Source organism: Vipera ursinii (assembly GCF_947247035.1).
Source record: "Vipera ursinii genome assembly, chromosome: 1".
NCBI lineage: Eukaryota > Metazoa > Chordata > Lepidosauria > Squamata > Viperidae > Vipera > Vipera ursinii.
Genome location: NC_139512.1, coordinates 248,114,592 through 248,131,550, shown reverse-complemented (window position 1 = coordinate 248,131,550; position 16,959 = coordinate 248,114,592). Strand labels below are relative to the sequence as shown.

Sequence of the window (16,959 nt, the reverse complement as noted above, 5' to 3'; positions counted from 1 at the left end):
CAAAGCTATGTGGGTTACTATATGTATCTCCTGTTATATTGTGTAACAGTTCAATAGCAGGAAGATGAATCTTTTGGATCTGTTAAGAAATATTTAGAAGTTGGATCCCAGCTACTTACTTGAATGTAGTTCCATTGAAAGCAATAGTGTTTCAGGGATTTATTAACTCTTCCCATTCATACTGATGGGAATTGAGAACAATTACCTTGGTCTGAAACCAATCCAGAGTATTCAGAGTATCTTGGAAATTAAAACTATTTTCTGAAGACTGCATTAATTTCTTAAACCAACCAATGCAGCCCTTGCAGAATTAAAGAAATTGCCAACTGGATTTGGGATTTTTAATCCTTTTTTAAAAAAAATACTAAAATTGTGCAAAATTAAATGTACTTGCCAGGTAATCGTTTTTTATTAGAAGTTATATTTTATATTTTACAACTATTTATGAATGTGGATCTTAGCTTTGCTGTTGAAGAAAAACTATATGTCATTCTCTTGATATTTGAGTTGCTTTGATTATGCATATCATTTCTATATTACAGGTGAGCATAAACATGATCTATATAGCATAAGTAGCAACTGCAGTATCTTCCAATCTTAGGAAAAGTTGCCATTCAGAGCCTGAGAAATGATTGACTTTAGTTAGTAGCCGTTTGCAAACTCATTGAATGAATTTCTTAAGAATGTAGTAGTATTCCAAACCTGGACTATTATGTTGACTTTGATATTTTGTTTTTGTTTTTAAAGGTCAGCATGCAGTACCTTGTGTACAAGACCTGATTCTTATCTTTTCTCGTTAAAGGTTCATCATCAAAAATTATATGGCTGCATGAAGAAAACAATGAAGCCAATGACATATTAAGAGGAAAAGGCCTCAGTTCCAGCTGGGCATCTGTTCCTGTTAAAGGCATTAATAACTTAGGGAACACATGTTTCTTTAATGCTGTTATGCAGGTAAAACTAAAGATGACTCTCCCTGCTCAGGAATCTATAACAATCAAACAACAAAAAAGTAAGGGTGACTGTGGCAATAAGCAGATCAAATAATGATACGTTATATGGGTAATTCATTCCCTTTTCAACACAAGTTGTGTAAAATTGTGTAACCTGGATATCTAGTTTACATCCAATATTGCTCTCACATTTTCAAGAGATATCTAATATTTAAATGTCTTGTATTGATAGAAATCCCTAGCATACATGTATAAACTAATCCAAGAAGGAAATTTTCAAGCAGAAACCAGAGACTTTCAGTTACTTGTCATTTTCTTGGTCTTGAGAATAATAATAATAATAATAATAATAATAATAATAATAATAATAATAATAATAATAATAATAATAATAATAATAATAAGTAGTAGTAGTAGTAGTAGTAGCAGCAGCAGCAGCAGTTGTAAGGGACCTTGGAGGTCATCTAGTCCAACCCCCTGCTCAGGCAGGAAATCCTATACCATTTCAGACAAATGGCTGTCCAGTCTCTTCTTAAAAACTTCCAGTGTTGGAGCATTCACCACCTCTGGAGGCAGGTTGTTCCACTGGTTAATTGTTCTAACAGTCAGGAAATTTCTCCTCGTTCTAGGTTGCTTCTCTCTTTGGTTAGTTTCCATCCGTTGCTTCTTGTCCTGCTTTCAGATCCTTTGGAGAATAGCTTGACTCCCTCTTCTTTGTGGCAGCCCCTGACAGTTCCTTTTGGCAGTTCCTTTTGAAACATATGTAGTGTGAGATGCAGGCAGTTTACACCTTGGTTAAAATATCAAAAGTCTTGCTCAATAGATACAAGTGTCATAATCCAGTCAAGCAACTGCCATGGAAGACCATTTACAGTAGTCCTCGCCTTGAAGACCACAATTGAGCCCAAAATTTTGGTTGCTATCGAGACATTTGTTAAGTGAATCTTGTCCCATTTTATGACTTTTCCTGCCACGGTTGTTAAGTAAATCACTGCAGTGGTTAAATTAGTGACAAGGTTATTAAGTGAATCTGGTTTCCCCGTTGACTTTGTTTGTCAGAAGGTCACAAAAGGGCATCACATGACCCCGGGACACTGCAACTGTCATAAGTATGAGTCAGTTGCCAAGCATATGAATGTTGATCACATGGCCTTAGGGATCCTGCAATGATCGTAAGTGTGAAAAACAATCACAACTCACTTTTCTCAGTACCGTTGTAACTCTGAACGGTCACTAAATGAACTGTTGTAAGTCGAGGACTACCCATATGCATTCTGTACCTTGAAGCAACTCAATAAAAAAAAATCACCGTATTAGTCCAGTTGCTCATTCTCTATACCTTTTTTTTCATTTTGTTTTAGAACCTGGCACAGACACACATGTTAAGTGAGCTAATGTGCGAAATGAAAGAAAAGGGGACAAAGCTAAAAATAGCTCAGAGCCCAGCATCTCAACTGGTAAGCATTTTCTTGAACCAATGTCTTAGCATTACATTAAGTGGACACTAAGAATCATATTTTTTTATTTATTTATTTTAATTCCATTTATATCCCGCCCTTCTCCGAAGACTCAGGGCGGCTTACAAGCTTAGCAGTAGCCTTCATTCTATGTATATGCCTGCTTATTAGGGCTTTCACACACCCCCAAGCGGCATTATTACAAAGTCAGCTTATTGCCCCCAACAATCTGGGTCCTCATTTTACCTACCTCGGAAGGATGGAAGGCTGAGTCAACCTTGAGCCTGGTGGGATGCGAACCTGCACTAAATGTGATAGTTTTTCTAGTGCACAATGAGTCGTATCATTTTGTAGTTGGCACTAGAGTTTGAATCAGCCGAATCAAGGCATATTCTAGCTGGGGGAAAGCTTGTTTTTTCCCATTTCCCCCCTTTGGTTTGTGGGTTTGGGGGAACCATCTGGGAAGGTGTGGCACCAGAGGATTCGGGAGGAATGTGGATGACAAAAAGGATTGCCTTCCTTTCCTCCCTCCAAGCAGGAGCATAGTGCATCACCATCTGTTCCACAGATAGACAGTCTTCTTTAAACAGAGGATGGCACAGAAGAGATCCTTATTCTGATTTACCTGGTTGCACTAAATCACTGCTCAAACCCTGTGGTTGCTATTTGGACACTTTGCTGAATGAAACCTGGTTTACCTTCTCTTTTTTTTCCTAATGCAAATGTCAACCTTTCAATTTCACTAATGCCATTAGTTTGTGAGTCCATATACTGTAGCTGGAGTGGATACCGGATGTTTTTAGAAAGTAAAGACTTAAAAAATTAAATGGAAAAACCCTTATGGCTCTTGCACGTGGCTAAACATTTATTTATTTATCTCATCTAGGAAAAAAAACTAGATATAATGTAAAATATGCAAAAACATATTCTTTCATTAAATTCGTATTTTGTTTTTGATTTAATTTGTGTTTTGTCCTGTATATTATGAGCTACTCTGCGCTGATAAATGTTGCTTCGCCCACACCTTCCCTCTACCAAAATTGCTGCCCATTACAACAATGAGAACAAACAAACAAACAAAAAATCAGCCCATTTTAAAGTAGAAAACATAGGTTTAATCAAAAGAAGTTCTGGAGAAGAGACTTCTTCCATTTCAAATTTGCAAAACTCTTTAAAATAGATCTGGAAAACATGCCGGAAGGATTGGGCTGGAGGAGAGCTAGCAGGACTCCTACTATCTGAACAGAAGTCTTTTTGCATAATATGGAATGAAATGTTAGTTTGAACATACACGCTGGGAGTTGCTATTGTGTATTAAAATATTTATTTTTAACCCAAAGGATCCATTGGTAGTGAATCTTTCAAATCCTGGATCTCTGACTTCAGCCATGCTGCTGTTCCTTCATAGCATGAGAGATGCTGGGAAAGGTCCTCTTTCTCCTAAAATTTTGTTCAACCAGCTCTGCCAGAAGTAAGGATAATCTTGTGTCAGTAATAGCTTTCATATGGAAAATATAAATTTAAAGTGATTTATTTCATGTATCTTATCGTATTTCCGTCAACAGAAATGCATTGTGCTGTTTAAAATTAAGACCGTAAGCATTTGCATTTTGGTATGAATATCCTTTCCTGGATATTAATAAAGTACAGTAAGTCTTAAAGAAAAAAAGAAAGAAATTGATCATTTCTTTTTCCATAGCAACTATTTAGTGTTTGGTACTAATTCATCCACTGTTAATTTTGTTAGTGTTGCAGCTGTCGGAGATTTTGCTAAGACAGATTGCCTGCATAACTACAGGCTGCCTTCTGTTTGTTTCCACTATTCTGAATATTAGGGCTGCAGACTTTTGACTTATCTGGAGACTTAGTGGCTCATCAAACATTTATATACTCTTAAATAAAGTATTCTTTTATTGTTTTGTGGCTGACCGAAATCATGAACTTGGATAGTATGGTGGTAATACTACCTATTTATATAGATTTCTAAATTATGTGAAACGATCACAGAAATAGAATTGGTTACTTTTTCATCATTGTTATAATTTTACTGCTTTAATATTGCTAAGTAAGCATTTCCTTAGCAAATGAATAATCATTAGGTCATTTGTTGTTGTTAGTTGCGAAGTCGTGTCCAACCCATCGCGACCCTATGGACAACATTCCTCCAGGCCTTCCTGTCCTCTACCATCTTCTGGAGTCCATTTAAGCTCACGCCTACTGCTTCAGTGACTCCATCCAGCCACCTCATTCTCTGTCGTCCCCTTCTTCTATTGCCCTCAATCTTTCCCAGCATTAGGCTCTTCTCCAGTGAGTCCTTCCTTCTCATTAGGTGGCCAAAGTATTTGAGTTTTAGCTTCAGGATCTGGCCTTCTAAAGAGCAGTCAGGGTTGATCTCCTCTAGGACTGACCGGTTTGATCGCCTTGCTGGAGTCTTCTCCAGCATCAGAGTTCAAAGGCCTCAATTCTTCGGCGCTCAGCCTTTCTTACGGTCCAGCTTTCACTGCCATACATTGCAACTCGGAAGACCATAGCCTTGACTATACGCACTTTTGTTGACATGGTGATGTCTCTGCTTTTTAGTGTGCTGTCTAGATTATTCCGGTATTAAAATATGTTATTTATTTTTAACGCAAAGGATCCAGTGGTAGTCCTGGATCTCTGACTTCTTTCTCCATTAACCTGGAACATAGAATTGACAGTATAGTAGTTCCAATAAGAGAGACTAGACCAAGTAGAACTTTTCCAATACTATTCTTTCTAGATCATTAGAGAGGGAGGATAAAAAGCATTATGATAGGTCAACACTAATTCTCAATACTTATCATCAGCCTTGGCACCATCCAGATGTGTGGATTTCAACTCCAAGATTTTCCCAACCACGACTATTGCTATGAATTCTGGGAGTTGAAGTACTCACAATTAGAAGCAACTACTTAGGAAAGGGACGCGGTGGCTCAGTGGGTTAGGACGCTGAGCTTGTCGATCAGAAGGTCGGCAGTTTGGCAGGTCGAATCCCGAGTGCCGCATAGCAGAGTGAGCGCCTGTTACTCGTCCCAGCTTCTACCAACCTAGCAGTTCAAAAGCACGTAAAAAATGCAAGTAGAAAAATAGGGACCACTACGGTGGGAAGGTAACAGTGTTCCGTGTGCCTTTGGCATCTAGTCATGCCGGCCACATGACCACGGAGATGTCCTTGGACAAGCGCTGGCTCTTTGACTTTGAAACGGAGATGAGCACCGGCTCCTAGAGTCGGAAATGACTAGCACGCATGTGCGGGGGAACCTTTACCTTTACCTTTACTTAGGAAAGACTCCACCAAATGATTTGAAGCCCATGTTTCTGCCCAGGAGAGACATTTACCTCCCCTGAGATAAGGCTCAGAGAGATTCGGCTTTCCATCCTTCCAAGGTCAGTAAAATGAGAACCTGGATTGTTAGGGGCAATATATTGACATTTGTAAATCACTCAGAGGGTGCTGTAAAGCACTGTGGAGTGATACATAAGCCTAAGTGCTGTTGCTATCTCAGTTCCACCATTATCAAAACCACGTTTAGCAACCTTGATCATTACTTTTAGATCTGTAATTCCCTGCCAAAGTCCAGTTAGGACCTCCTTTGATAATCTTTCCACTGGCAAACACAAAGTGATCTTACTAAGATGTCATATCAATTGCTGAAATAGAACCGCTAAGCTCAGATCCTGCTTATGTGAAAAACTCAAATGAAGTTTTTTTCAAATTATGTTTTCTGGATTGTACAGAGTTGAATAAATACCCCCTAAAAGCAGCTTTTCTGAAAGTAACAAATTTCTTTTTCAAGCAGATATGTTCTAAAGCACATAGGCCAGATCTTTTCAATATTCCACTGGAACTATGTATATACCATGGAATATGAGACTGTCTGTTAATGATAGATTAATCAGTTCAGCCTCTGACTGAGAAATTAACAGGATTCTTTTCTATCACTGAAACTGGGGTCTGAGTTAACAGCTGTAAATTTTAGGCTAGAGTATATGATGTTGTGTTACCATAAAATCAGAAGTTTAAACAGGATTTATTTTCAGTAATGAGTGATAATCTATGGTTTAATAAAGAAATACCTCTTTTAATTCTTTTCGGTGTCCCACAATGTCACTTTATACTGAGTTTTGCTTTGTGTTTTATTTATCTCTTAGCCATACTAGAAAATGTAGATCTTAGTCTTTGTAGGGGTACAAGTAGAAATGATTTTTTTTTGCATTTAATTTTATTTATAGTTCATTTTTACACAGCATATGCTGCATATTTTAAAAAGGAAATTGAATCATGCCACAGTTACACAACAGATAGGTTATCTACTAATCTACTTGATTTAAAATGAGTAGACATTTCTCTATCAATAAACAACAGAACGATAGTATTCAGGTAATTATATTTTTCATGAAGTTGAGTATTAAGATGATAAACATGAATAAGCGTGGCAAAGCTGTCCTAGTCATCATTCACTGCTTATGGCCATTAGCAGTAATTCAACCTGTTCAGTCATTTATTCTCTAATGCCATACAACAGGTTGTAGCATGTTGGCTCTGGCTTCCATATGTCAAGTCGTCTGGGAGTGGTCAGTTCAATCAACCATTCCAGAGTCCTCCATTTTTGCCAAGGATTTTGCTGGAAGCATATTATCAAGGGGAGAGGAATGCACATCTTTTAATTGTCAAATCCAAACATATCAACGTGGACTACAGCTTCTGTTCTCCTGCTCCGTATGTTTCCTAACTTATTTTAGTTTTTTCCCAAGAGCTTTTTTAAAATCCTTTTCATTTTACCTAAAACTTAATTCAAGTGGTACTGGAGATTATGATACTAATAGTAATAACATACATTTACAGATATCTGCCATGTAACACTCCAGACTTAACAACTGTTGATAATAAAGACAAAAAAGTCTGGATAGTGGAGTTTGCAGTACTGGGGACAGTAGAATAGGAGAGAAAGAACTGGAGAGAAAGAACTGGAGAAAAATCACAAAATACAAAGACCCTCAAATAGAAGTAGAATGATGGTGGCAAAAGAAAGCAAAATAGTAATAGTAATAGGCACCTTGAGTGCAATCCCAAAACAACTGGAGCACCACTTGAACACCATTGGCACTGATAAATCATCATCAATCAAGAGTCCTGCGAATATTGTAGACAGCCAAGAAAATAAAGAAATGGATCATTGAACAAATTAACCCAAGGGTTCATACTTGAGACATAAATGACTAAGCTCAAGAATCCTACTTCGGAAGACTTAGCTCCCAGGCTGTAACACAGGGAAAGATGGATGGGGTGTTGTGTAGTGGGTTCTGGAGAGCAGGAAGGACGCCGAGACAATGAGTACAACATATCAGCTCTTTATGAGGTGGAAGTGACTGTACTGGGGAATAGGGGTTACCTGCACTCTTATATATACCTGGCCAGTACCTGGCCAGGTACACAACCAACCAATCGGATTGAACCTCTTGTTTCCCGCCGAAATTGCTTCCCGCCAAAACAGTTACAGTTCAACGCCTTCTGGTGGTGACTCTTAAACACAGCTTTAGGTGTCCAATAAAGCTTAATACATAACATGGGGGGGGGAAGAGAAAAGGACGACCTGCAGCAGGGTAGACGGACTTAGTGTGGTGATGTTGGAAGATCTGAAATAGATCTTAGAAATAGATTGTTGTGCAGAAAATTTAACTACTGTATATAATTATTATGAGTTGAAAATGACTAATCAATAATCAATATATTGGGGCAGAATACGGATACAGAAGACTGAAGCTAGCGAGAGTGAGCGAGTTAGAAATAAGAATCACTTTCCTCCCTTTCTCTCTCTCTCTTCTCCTTTCTTTCTTTTCCTGTTTGCTCCGTTGTTTTTAGAATTGTTTTTCAGAGGACAAAAACTGCTGAACGAAGGGCTTGCAAAATATTTTTGGAAATTGAGCCAAAGGCTCCATGAAATTTGTACTGAGACTGCAGGTTAATACTCCTGGCCTCAACAGTTCCTAAAAGCAAAGTCTCTGGTGATTATCAAGGATGCACTAGTACTTTCACAAAACGTGAGGAAATGTGAGAGCTATTTCTTCTATCTATAAGCAGGGGACCTTCTTTGATTTCTGAAGTTTACAAGCCGTGCTTTGAAACTGTCCCATTTTCTTCTCTGAATTCTTTTGTATATATTATTTTCTCTCCTATAGTTATTAATATGTGAAGCTACCTAAGGTCTTTATTGAAAGGGTCCTCTCAGGGCAAATGACAAATGCAATTATTGTGTGGAGGACAAGTTGCTGACGTACATTAAAGCTACTGTTCAGAACATCTTTCCTTAGGCAGGAAATAAAAATTGGTCTCCCTGAAATTTTATTAAAACTCAACTAAGCTAGCAATATGTTCTTTCTTCTCATAGTCTGCTTTTTTTTTTTTAGAAAAGACCGTAAGCTCTGTTCTGTCAATTATAGCCTATACTAAATATAGAAAAGGACAGACGACAGTTATGCATATGCCATGCTCCACTAGTCAGTGCAAAGAAAGGGCAACTTGGAAATTTGCTGGTGATGGGCAAGAGGAGAAATGGTGGGAGGCAGGGATGGGTCACTCGTAGGGAAAGTGGTGTTGGTGTGTTGGTGCATTGGTTCCATGTTCCAGGCTCCAGCACTCAGCGCCAAGATCCAGCGGTCTGAGCTTTTAGCAATTGATGGATTCCAGTTCAGACTGTAATGAGATCTCTCTCATTCATGGTTTAATGGTGAAGGAGAGACTAACAGAATAACAGAGTTGGAAGGGACCTTGAAGGTGTAGAGGTGACCTGACATGCCTTGCTAAAACTCGGCTTAGTACAGAAGGGAAAGACCTCTTGGAAATTTGCCCAGCTGGGTGTGAAACCCAAGGGCAAAGGTAATAGAATAGCTTTCACCCTCCTTGGGACTCTAGTGGCTTTTGCATTGTCCCCCCATGGAAGCAGATGTGAGAACCTGCTGATTAGGTGGGAGGGCTGCTACTGCACCAGCCTTTGTGCTGCGTGACTTTTTCCTACTTGGCAGCTTGTGGATCTGGAAGATTTAATCCTGCTCTCTTTAGGTGCAAAGCAGCTTGGGAATTCATTGCTACCAAAGACCAGACCTAGACCTGACCTAGAATTAGATCGGGTTTTTTTATTTGGGGCAGTAGCAATGTGATTCTGAAGGCAAGGTTGCTATTAATCCTTTACCAGATCATTTTGAGTTCCTTGATCCTGATCCTGCTCCTCACCACAGGGAGTAAGATTTGTTAAATTGGCACCTTATAGGCATTTTGAATGGAACAGAAAAAAATGAATTTCTGATTTATGGCTTTGGGGATTGCACAGAATAGCTTATAGAAAAAAAGACAATTATTTTGTAATAATTGAGTTAAGAGGTAAAGTTACTGTATAATAATAATAATAATAATAATAATAATAATAATAATAATAATAATAATAATAATAATAATAATAAGTTGGAAGGGACCTTGGAGGTCATCTAGTCCAACCCCCTGCTCAGGCAGGAAACCCTATACCATTTCAGGCAAATGGCTGTCCAGTCTCTTCTTAAAAACCTCCAGTGTTGGAGCATTCACCCCTTCTGGAGGCAGGTTGTTCCACTGGTTAATTGTTCTAACTGTCAGGAAGTTTCTCCTTAGTTCTAGGTTGCTTCTCTCCTTGACTAGTTTCCATCCGTTGCTTCTTGTCCTGCTTTCAGGTGCTTTGGAGAATAGCTTGACTCCCTCTTCTTTGTGGCAGCCCCTGAGATATTGGAACACTGCTATCATGTCACCCCTCACCCTTCTCTTCATTAAACTACACATACCCAATTCCAGCAACCGTTCCCGATATGTTTTAGCCTCCAGTCCCCCAATCATCTTTGTTGCTCTTCTCTGTACCCTTTCTAGAGTCTCGACATCTTTTTTACATCGTGGTGACCAAAACTGGATGCAGTATTCCAGGTGTGGCCTTACCAAAACACTGTAAAGTGGTATTAGTACTTCACTTGATCTTGATTCTATCCCTCTGTTAATGCAGCCTAGCACTGTGTTGGCTTTTTTGGCAGCTGCAGCACACTGCTGGCTCAAATTGAAGTGATTGTCCGCTAGGACTCCGAGGTCCCTCTCACAGTTACTACTATTGAGCAAGGTACCACCTATACTATACCTGTGCATTTGATATTTCCTGCCTAAATGTAGAACCTTACTTTTTTCACCATTGAATTTCATTTTGTTAGATAGCGCCCAGTGTTCGAGTCTGTTCAGATCCTCCTGTATTTTAAGCCTATCTTCTGGACGTACGTACGTACAAGTGCTATAAAGATGAGAAACTACTTCTTTATATCTTTTTTCTTTTGTTTTTCTATTTTTCTTTTACCTCCCCCTCTTTGTTACACTTTTTTCTTTCTTTTATTTTTCTCACTTCTTATTAGCTTGTATTAGTTTTTAATCTTTTTAAAATCCTTAATCAAATTATACCCCCCTAAAAAGATTTACTAACTTAAGTGTTCCTCAAGGTCCTCATGTGATCTTAGGGATTTCACAGGGAATTTGGGATTTGATGCACAGAATGCCTTAGTCATTGCCTGGAATAAGGGAATGATGACAGCCTTAGATTAGCTGCATCTGAGAAAACTGTATATTGATCCAGAGAGTTCCTTAGTTTACTGGCAAACTCTGGGAGAGGAAGTGGTAGAAGAAACATCTAGAAGACAGTTAGAAGAGGACAAATCTGAGTTCAAATGAATATTTTTAATTAAGATGTACTTAGGGTGATAACAGCAAGAAAACATGTTTATTTTTCTTCTCTCACGCCCATAGATGGCTGACTCGCTGGCAACCCTACTTAGGGTGACAGTTTGTGTGAGACAGGAGGAATTTGGGGAACATTTTAATTTTAACTGAGTCATGTCTTTGTCTGTACAATGTTTTTGAATTGGTTTTGATCATCCTGTGTTAGCCTTCCAGAATCACAGTTTGTGAGTTGGATGGTCATAAAAATTGATTAAATAAGTAGTAAATAAATAGCAACACCCATTCTTACAATAAGAAAGCAGTTCAACTTTTCAGGGACAGTTTAAAGAAACTGAGTTGCATTTAGGATGGTGTTACTGTCATATTAAATGTGACTGATATTTTCAGTTTTGCAGATAAGCTTTACTAGCACCTCCCCCATATATAACTTTAGCAATCTAAAAAAAAAATATCTCAACTTTCCTGCCTGGGCACCTTGAAACATTATTTATCACAAGTGACCAGTGAAATGATAAGTATCATATTTTCATCTTGCAGTTTTGTTTATAGAAATGCAATGATTGGGCTAGCACAGGGGTAGGCAACCTTGGCTCTTTTATGACTCGTGGACTTCAACTCCCAGAATTCCTGAGCCAGCCATGCTGAGGGGAAAGGGAGACGTTTCCAAGCTGAGCCATGTTGGCTGAGGAATTCTGGGAGTTGAAGTCCACAAGTCATAAAAGAGCCAAGGTTACCTACCGCTGGGCTACCAGCTTAGCTTAAAACTGCATATGCTGAATATTCTTCCATATTAGTCTTCCAATGGTTATAAATCTTTTAAAAAGCTGTCTCTGAATTAAACAGTTGGGCTCTTTGATGCATTGCTTCTCAACCATTAGAATGGTTGATGATAACTTGAGTCAAAGCCTGTCTTAAAAAATTAGAATGATTCTGTTGATTCATGAGAACAAAATGAAAATAAAAAGCACATTTTCATAACATGGTAGTAATTCTATTAGACCTTATTGCAGAACAATATATGTTAAAATATTGTGTAACTTTTTGGCAAGATGTGTGAGAAATTTTGAGGAGGCTAAGAAAGATATGGGGGAATTTAAATCAAAATAATAAATGGGAGAGAAGTTCATTAATAGAGGGCAGCTCAGCTGGGTTGCAGAAAGCCCTGAAGATGAAATTCAGAACATAGAGAGATTCTGTCTTGAGGAACTCCTTAGTAAAAGAAAGCTACAAGTTCCAATTAAAATTTCCAAGATTTGGTACCTTACCCCTAATTCTTGTACAGTAGTCCTCAATTTGCAATCACCATTTAGCCCAAAACTTATGTTGCTAAGTGAATCTGGTTTCCCCACTGACTTTGCTTGTCAGAAGGTCGCAAAAGGGGATCACATGACCCTAGGATATTTCAACTCTCATAAATATGAATTGGTTGCCAAGCATCTGAATCTTGATCACATGACCATGGGGATTCTGCAATGGTCATAAGTGTGAAAAATGGTCATAAGTCACTTTTTCCAGTGTTGCTGTAACTTCAGATGGTCACTAAGCGAACTGTTGTAAGTTGAGGACTACCTGTATTAAAGCTCCGCAGTTGAGTGGTTTTGCTTTGTGGATTATGCCCTGCAGCATGGAGCTTAACAGGTAGTTGGTGGGTCACCCATGTAACCCTTCTGGGAGGAAATTCTCCAGAAATTACCTCAATCACACAGCAGATGATGATGGTTTACAACCTGATGTGTAATTATGCTATGACAACACTGAGGTAAACTGGGCTAGAAGGGGCTGACTGGCCCAAAGTAACCTTCAATAGCTGAGAATTGATTAGAACCTTGATCTCTGTAATAAGTAGAACACCTTGATCTCTGTAATAAGATAATAAGCAATCTGCCCTTCTTGTCACACATTATCCCAAGATAATGCAGTTAAGGCCTGTCATCTTTCAACCAGATTTCACATTATAGTCTTTTTGGAAACTCAAGATATTTTCCATGTTTTGTCCGTCTCTCTCGCACTTTGACCTGTGTTTCTCACTCTTTTTCTGAATGTTGTTTTCCTCTCGGCCCATCACAGCACCACTGTTCTTGTACATATGTTTTCATGTACATGTTAAACCTCTATTTTGAAGCCTTATAACCCGCTTTTCCAGAGACTGTCCATTTTTCCCTCTGCAGGGCCCCTCGGTTTAAAGGATTTCAACAACAGGACAGCCAAGAGGTGCTCCACTACTTGTTGGATGCAATGAGAATAGAAGAAACAAAGGTGAAGTGTTTATTTTTGCAAAAAGAACCAGTTTGACTGAAATGACTTCTTTTTAAAAAAAAAACAACAACAACTTTGTGCTATTTTATGCTATATATGAAGAAAATATTTACTTTGGTTTACATCTTCAAGGTGTCGACTGTGTATTTGTCGGTCTTCAGCGAAGCCCTGATGATGTTGTAGCTTTTGGTGTTGTAGCTTCTTCCATTTATTAATTTTAAATGGAGTTTATTCATTGGGTACTGTCTGATTGCTGTGTGAATTTGTTTTGCAAATGAAACCTTAAGATTTGCTCTCCTATTTTACTGTGTTCAGGGATTCACTGAAAGAAGTTCTTTTATCTTGTACTGCTGTTTTTATTATATTGTAATTTTTTTATTTATTTTATTTATTTTAATTCCATTTATATCCCGCCCTTCTCCGAAGACTCAGGGCGGCTTACAAGCTTAGCATTTAATAATTATAATATTGTAATAAAAACACATATGAAGGGGAGTGTCAGGAAACAGGGAGATAACTATCTTGATTTTAGCCCGTTGTGAAAATAAATAGCAGGAAAAGTGCTAATTCCAAAGAGCACTATCTGATAGCGTATTAGCAGAAATAAATCAAAACGATCATATCACCCGTTTTCTTCATTGCCCATAATCCTACATGCCTTTCTTCCTTTCCCTTTAAGGAAGGGAAATGTTAAGCCTGCATCAACAATTAAACCCATATTTTGCATTAATAGAGCACTATAGCAAACAGGGATTTTATTACCTCAGGCTTCACAGCAAGGGGCATTACTAGTAAAAGCTGTTGCACCCACCCACCCCCTTTTCACTTTTCAGTTTTCTGTAGAATCATGGCAAACGGAGAATGTCAGATTTGAGAATCTGGACCATCTTGTGAGCAGTGACAGTTGTGCCAGCCTGAACAAACCTGAGCAACATTGTCTTTTCATGGGAATACCACAGCTGTTAATCGTGCTATTGTTAGAGAGTGTCACTATGGTGTCTTTTTTTAAAAAAAAAATTGAAGAAAGCCTCCAGCAGTCTGTCTGCCACCAGAATCCTTTAAAACTGATTAGAACGACTAAGCACTCTGTTCTCGTGTTTCTCTTAAACGTGGTCCTTATAAGGATTCAGCTTTTGTTTAGTTTGCAGTTCTGTATTATCCCATCTCTCTGAGTTATCTATATTTCTTCACAAGTAATTAAGAAAGGTATTTTTTGTAGCTTGTAGAGGTTTTTTTTAATAAGAACTGTTTTCAATCATAAACAACCAAGTAGAAATAATAAGCATTTTGATAAAATTAAATCTTCATAGTTTAGAGCCACAGAAGGATTTGTGGTTACCGGTACTTAATCCAGCGTTTTCCAACCTTAGGAACTTGAAGATGCGTGGACTTCAACTCCCAGAATTCCCCAGCCAGCTATGCTGGCTGGGGAATTCTGGGAGTTGAAGTCCACGCATCTTCAAGTTCCTAAGGTTGGGAAACCCTGACTTAATCTGTATTTTGAGACAGTTCTCTTAGTGATATGTCCTATTGATGGACTTGTATTTGTAATTGCTTTGTCCTCAATTATTATAAATATAGTGTTTAGATAAATTAATACTTATAACTATTTTTCAAAAAGTCAGTAATCCCGGTGAAGTTGCATGCAGTCCTCTTATTCCAGTGTTGCATACTGGAAGTGTTTCACACCATTACTTGTTAATTGATTAATGTCTGATGCACTCAAACCCTTAAAAGACTGTTTGAACTAAATAAATGGCTCAACGTGGTCATTTCAATAAAAAGAGAGTTCCTTTTGCTTGCAAATTTGTTTATGATATCATCTTGATGAGTTATTTATTTAGTTTCATGGACAGATTCTTTTTAATATGTTGTTGGATTTAAGATGATCAGAAAAAGTCTTTGAGGCATTGGGAATTAATAGTTAGGGCAAATATTTGTGAAGTAGAAACTTATACCATTAAACCAGTAATATATAAGGAGGTACCCTTCATCTGTTTCTTGATTGTATTTTTTCTAGGTTTTCTGATGGTGATAGTGACACATTTTATTCACAGAAATGAGAAATCACTTTAGAGAGACCTATTTTTAAAATGCAGTCATGTATGATTTAATTGCAAGCACAGAGGTCTCTGCAATAATCACAGCCGACTTGTAACATACATTTTAATGTTAAAACTTTTTGTATGGATTGTTTAATGATGTCCATCCTGAATGTTACATTAATATATTTTAATCTCAAAATTATCCAGGTGTAAATTTTGTTCTTGCCCAATATTTTCCCTGCCCAATATTTGGACTTATTTTTAGCTCCAGATACCACATTAAAACTTCTGTTGCGCTACCCATCCAGCAAACCTCTTAAGATTTTTGAAAAACAAGTGTGTGTGTGTGTGTGTTGTTTTCTGATTGAATTATTGCCGATAATATATATTTAATTTGTTCCATAACCGTATTTTATCATAGCTGTTCTTAATAGCTGTTATATGTTTCGTAGTGTTGCACTCATTTTGCAACTCCTTTGACTCGGCTTTAAGGAAGAGGAAGTATAAAAATAACTAAGATTAATTAAATAAAAGAATATGGAAAAGTAGAGGTCTTATAGTGAAAGACTGAGACTGAATTTCAAACCCTGTCATTAATATAAGTCTATGTGTTTGAAAGAAGAGTAACTCCTTTAAGAAGAAACTAGACAGTCACTTGTCTCAGATAGTGTAGGTTCTCCTGCTTGAGCAGGGGGCTGGACTAGAAGACCTCCAAGGTTCTTTCCAGATTCTATACTATTCCTTCCGTCTAAGTAGACCATTTAATTTTTTTAAAAAGCTAAAACTGCAAACTTTAATAAAAATGTGCTAAATATCTGTGTTACAGCGCATACAAGCTGCAATCTTAAAAGCATTTAATAATCCAACAACTAAAACAGCGGATGAAGAAACCAAAAGAAAAGTCAAAGGTATGCTCTCTTTCGGCAGAATTTACCTGTGTTATTTCATAGAGTTCTCTTATTCCGCAAATGAGTTATTTTTATAGTATTGTCTAAAAGGCAAATTCATTTGTAAACAACACTGAGTTCCAAAGTCATATGTGTGTCTATCTCTGTGTATACATATGTGCATACATTAACTAGACTTGGAAGCTGACCTGGTTTTATTTGGATATAATTTGTTGTTGGATGGTAAACCACATAGGTAAAGGTAAAGGTTCCCCCGCACATGCGTGCTAGTCGTTTCCGACTCTAGGGGCCGGTGCTCATCTCCATTTCAAAGCTGAAGAGCCAGCGCTTGTCCGAGGACGTCTCCGTGGTCATGTGGCCGGCATGACTAGACGCCAAAGGCACATGGAACGCTGTTACCTTCCCACCGTAGTGGTCCCTATTTTTCTACTTGCATTTTTTACGTGCTTTTGAACTGCTAGGTTGGCAGAAGCTGAGACGAGTAGCAGGCACTCACTCTGTTACGCGGCACTTGGGATTCAACCCGCCAAACTGCCGACCATTTGATCAACAAGCTCAGCGTCCTAACCCACTGAGCCACCG

The 16,959-nt window shown here is 38.1% G+C and overlaps 1 protein-coding gene across 1 annotated transcript in view; it reads left to right on the top strand.

The window, feature by feature from the left end:
• USP45 (ubiquitin specific peptidase 45) overlaps positions 1-16,959 on the top strand; it is a 55,984-nt gene that overhangs the window by 22,908 nt on the left and 16,117 nt on the right. Inside the window, exons 6-10 of the mRNA XM_083350019.1 lie at positions 803-954; positions 2,315-2,410; positions 3,751-3,881; positions 13,337-13,424; positions 16,296-16,377. Coding sequence (XP_083206145.1) covers positions 803-954; positions 2,315-2,410; positions 3,751-3,881; positions 13,337-13,424; positions 16,296-16,377 — 549 coding nt within the window. The remainder of the gene's footprint in view (positions 1-802; positions 955-2,314; positions 2,411-3,750; positions 3,882-13,336; positions 13,425-16,295; positions 16,378-16,959) is intronic.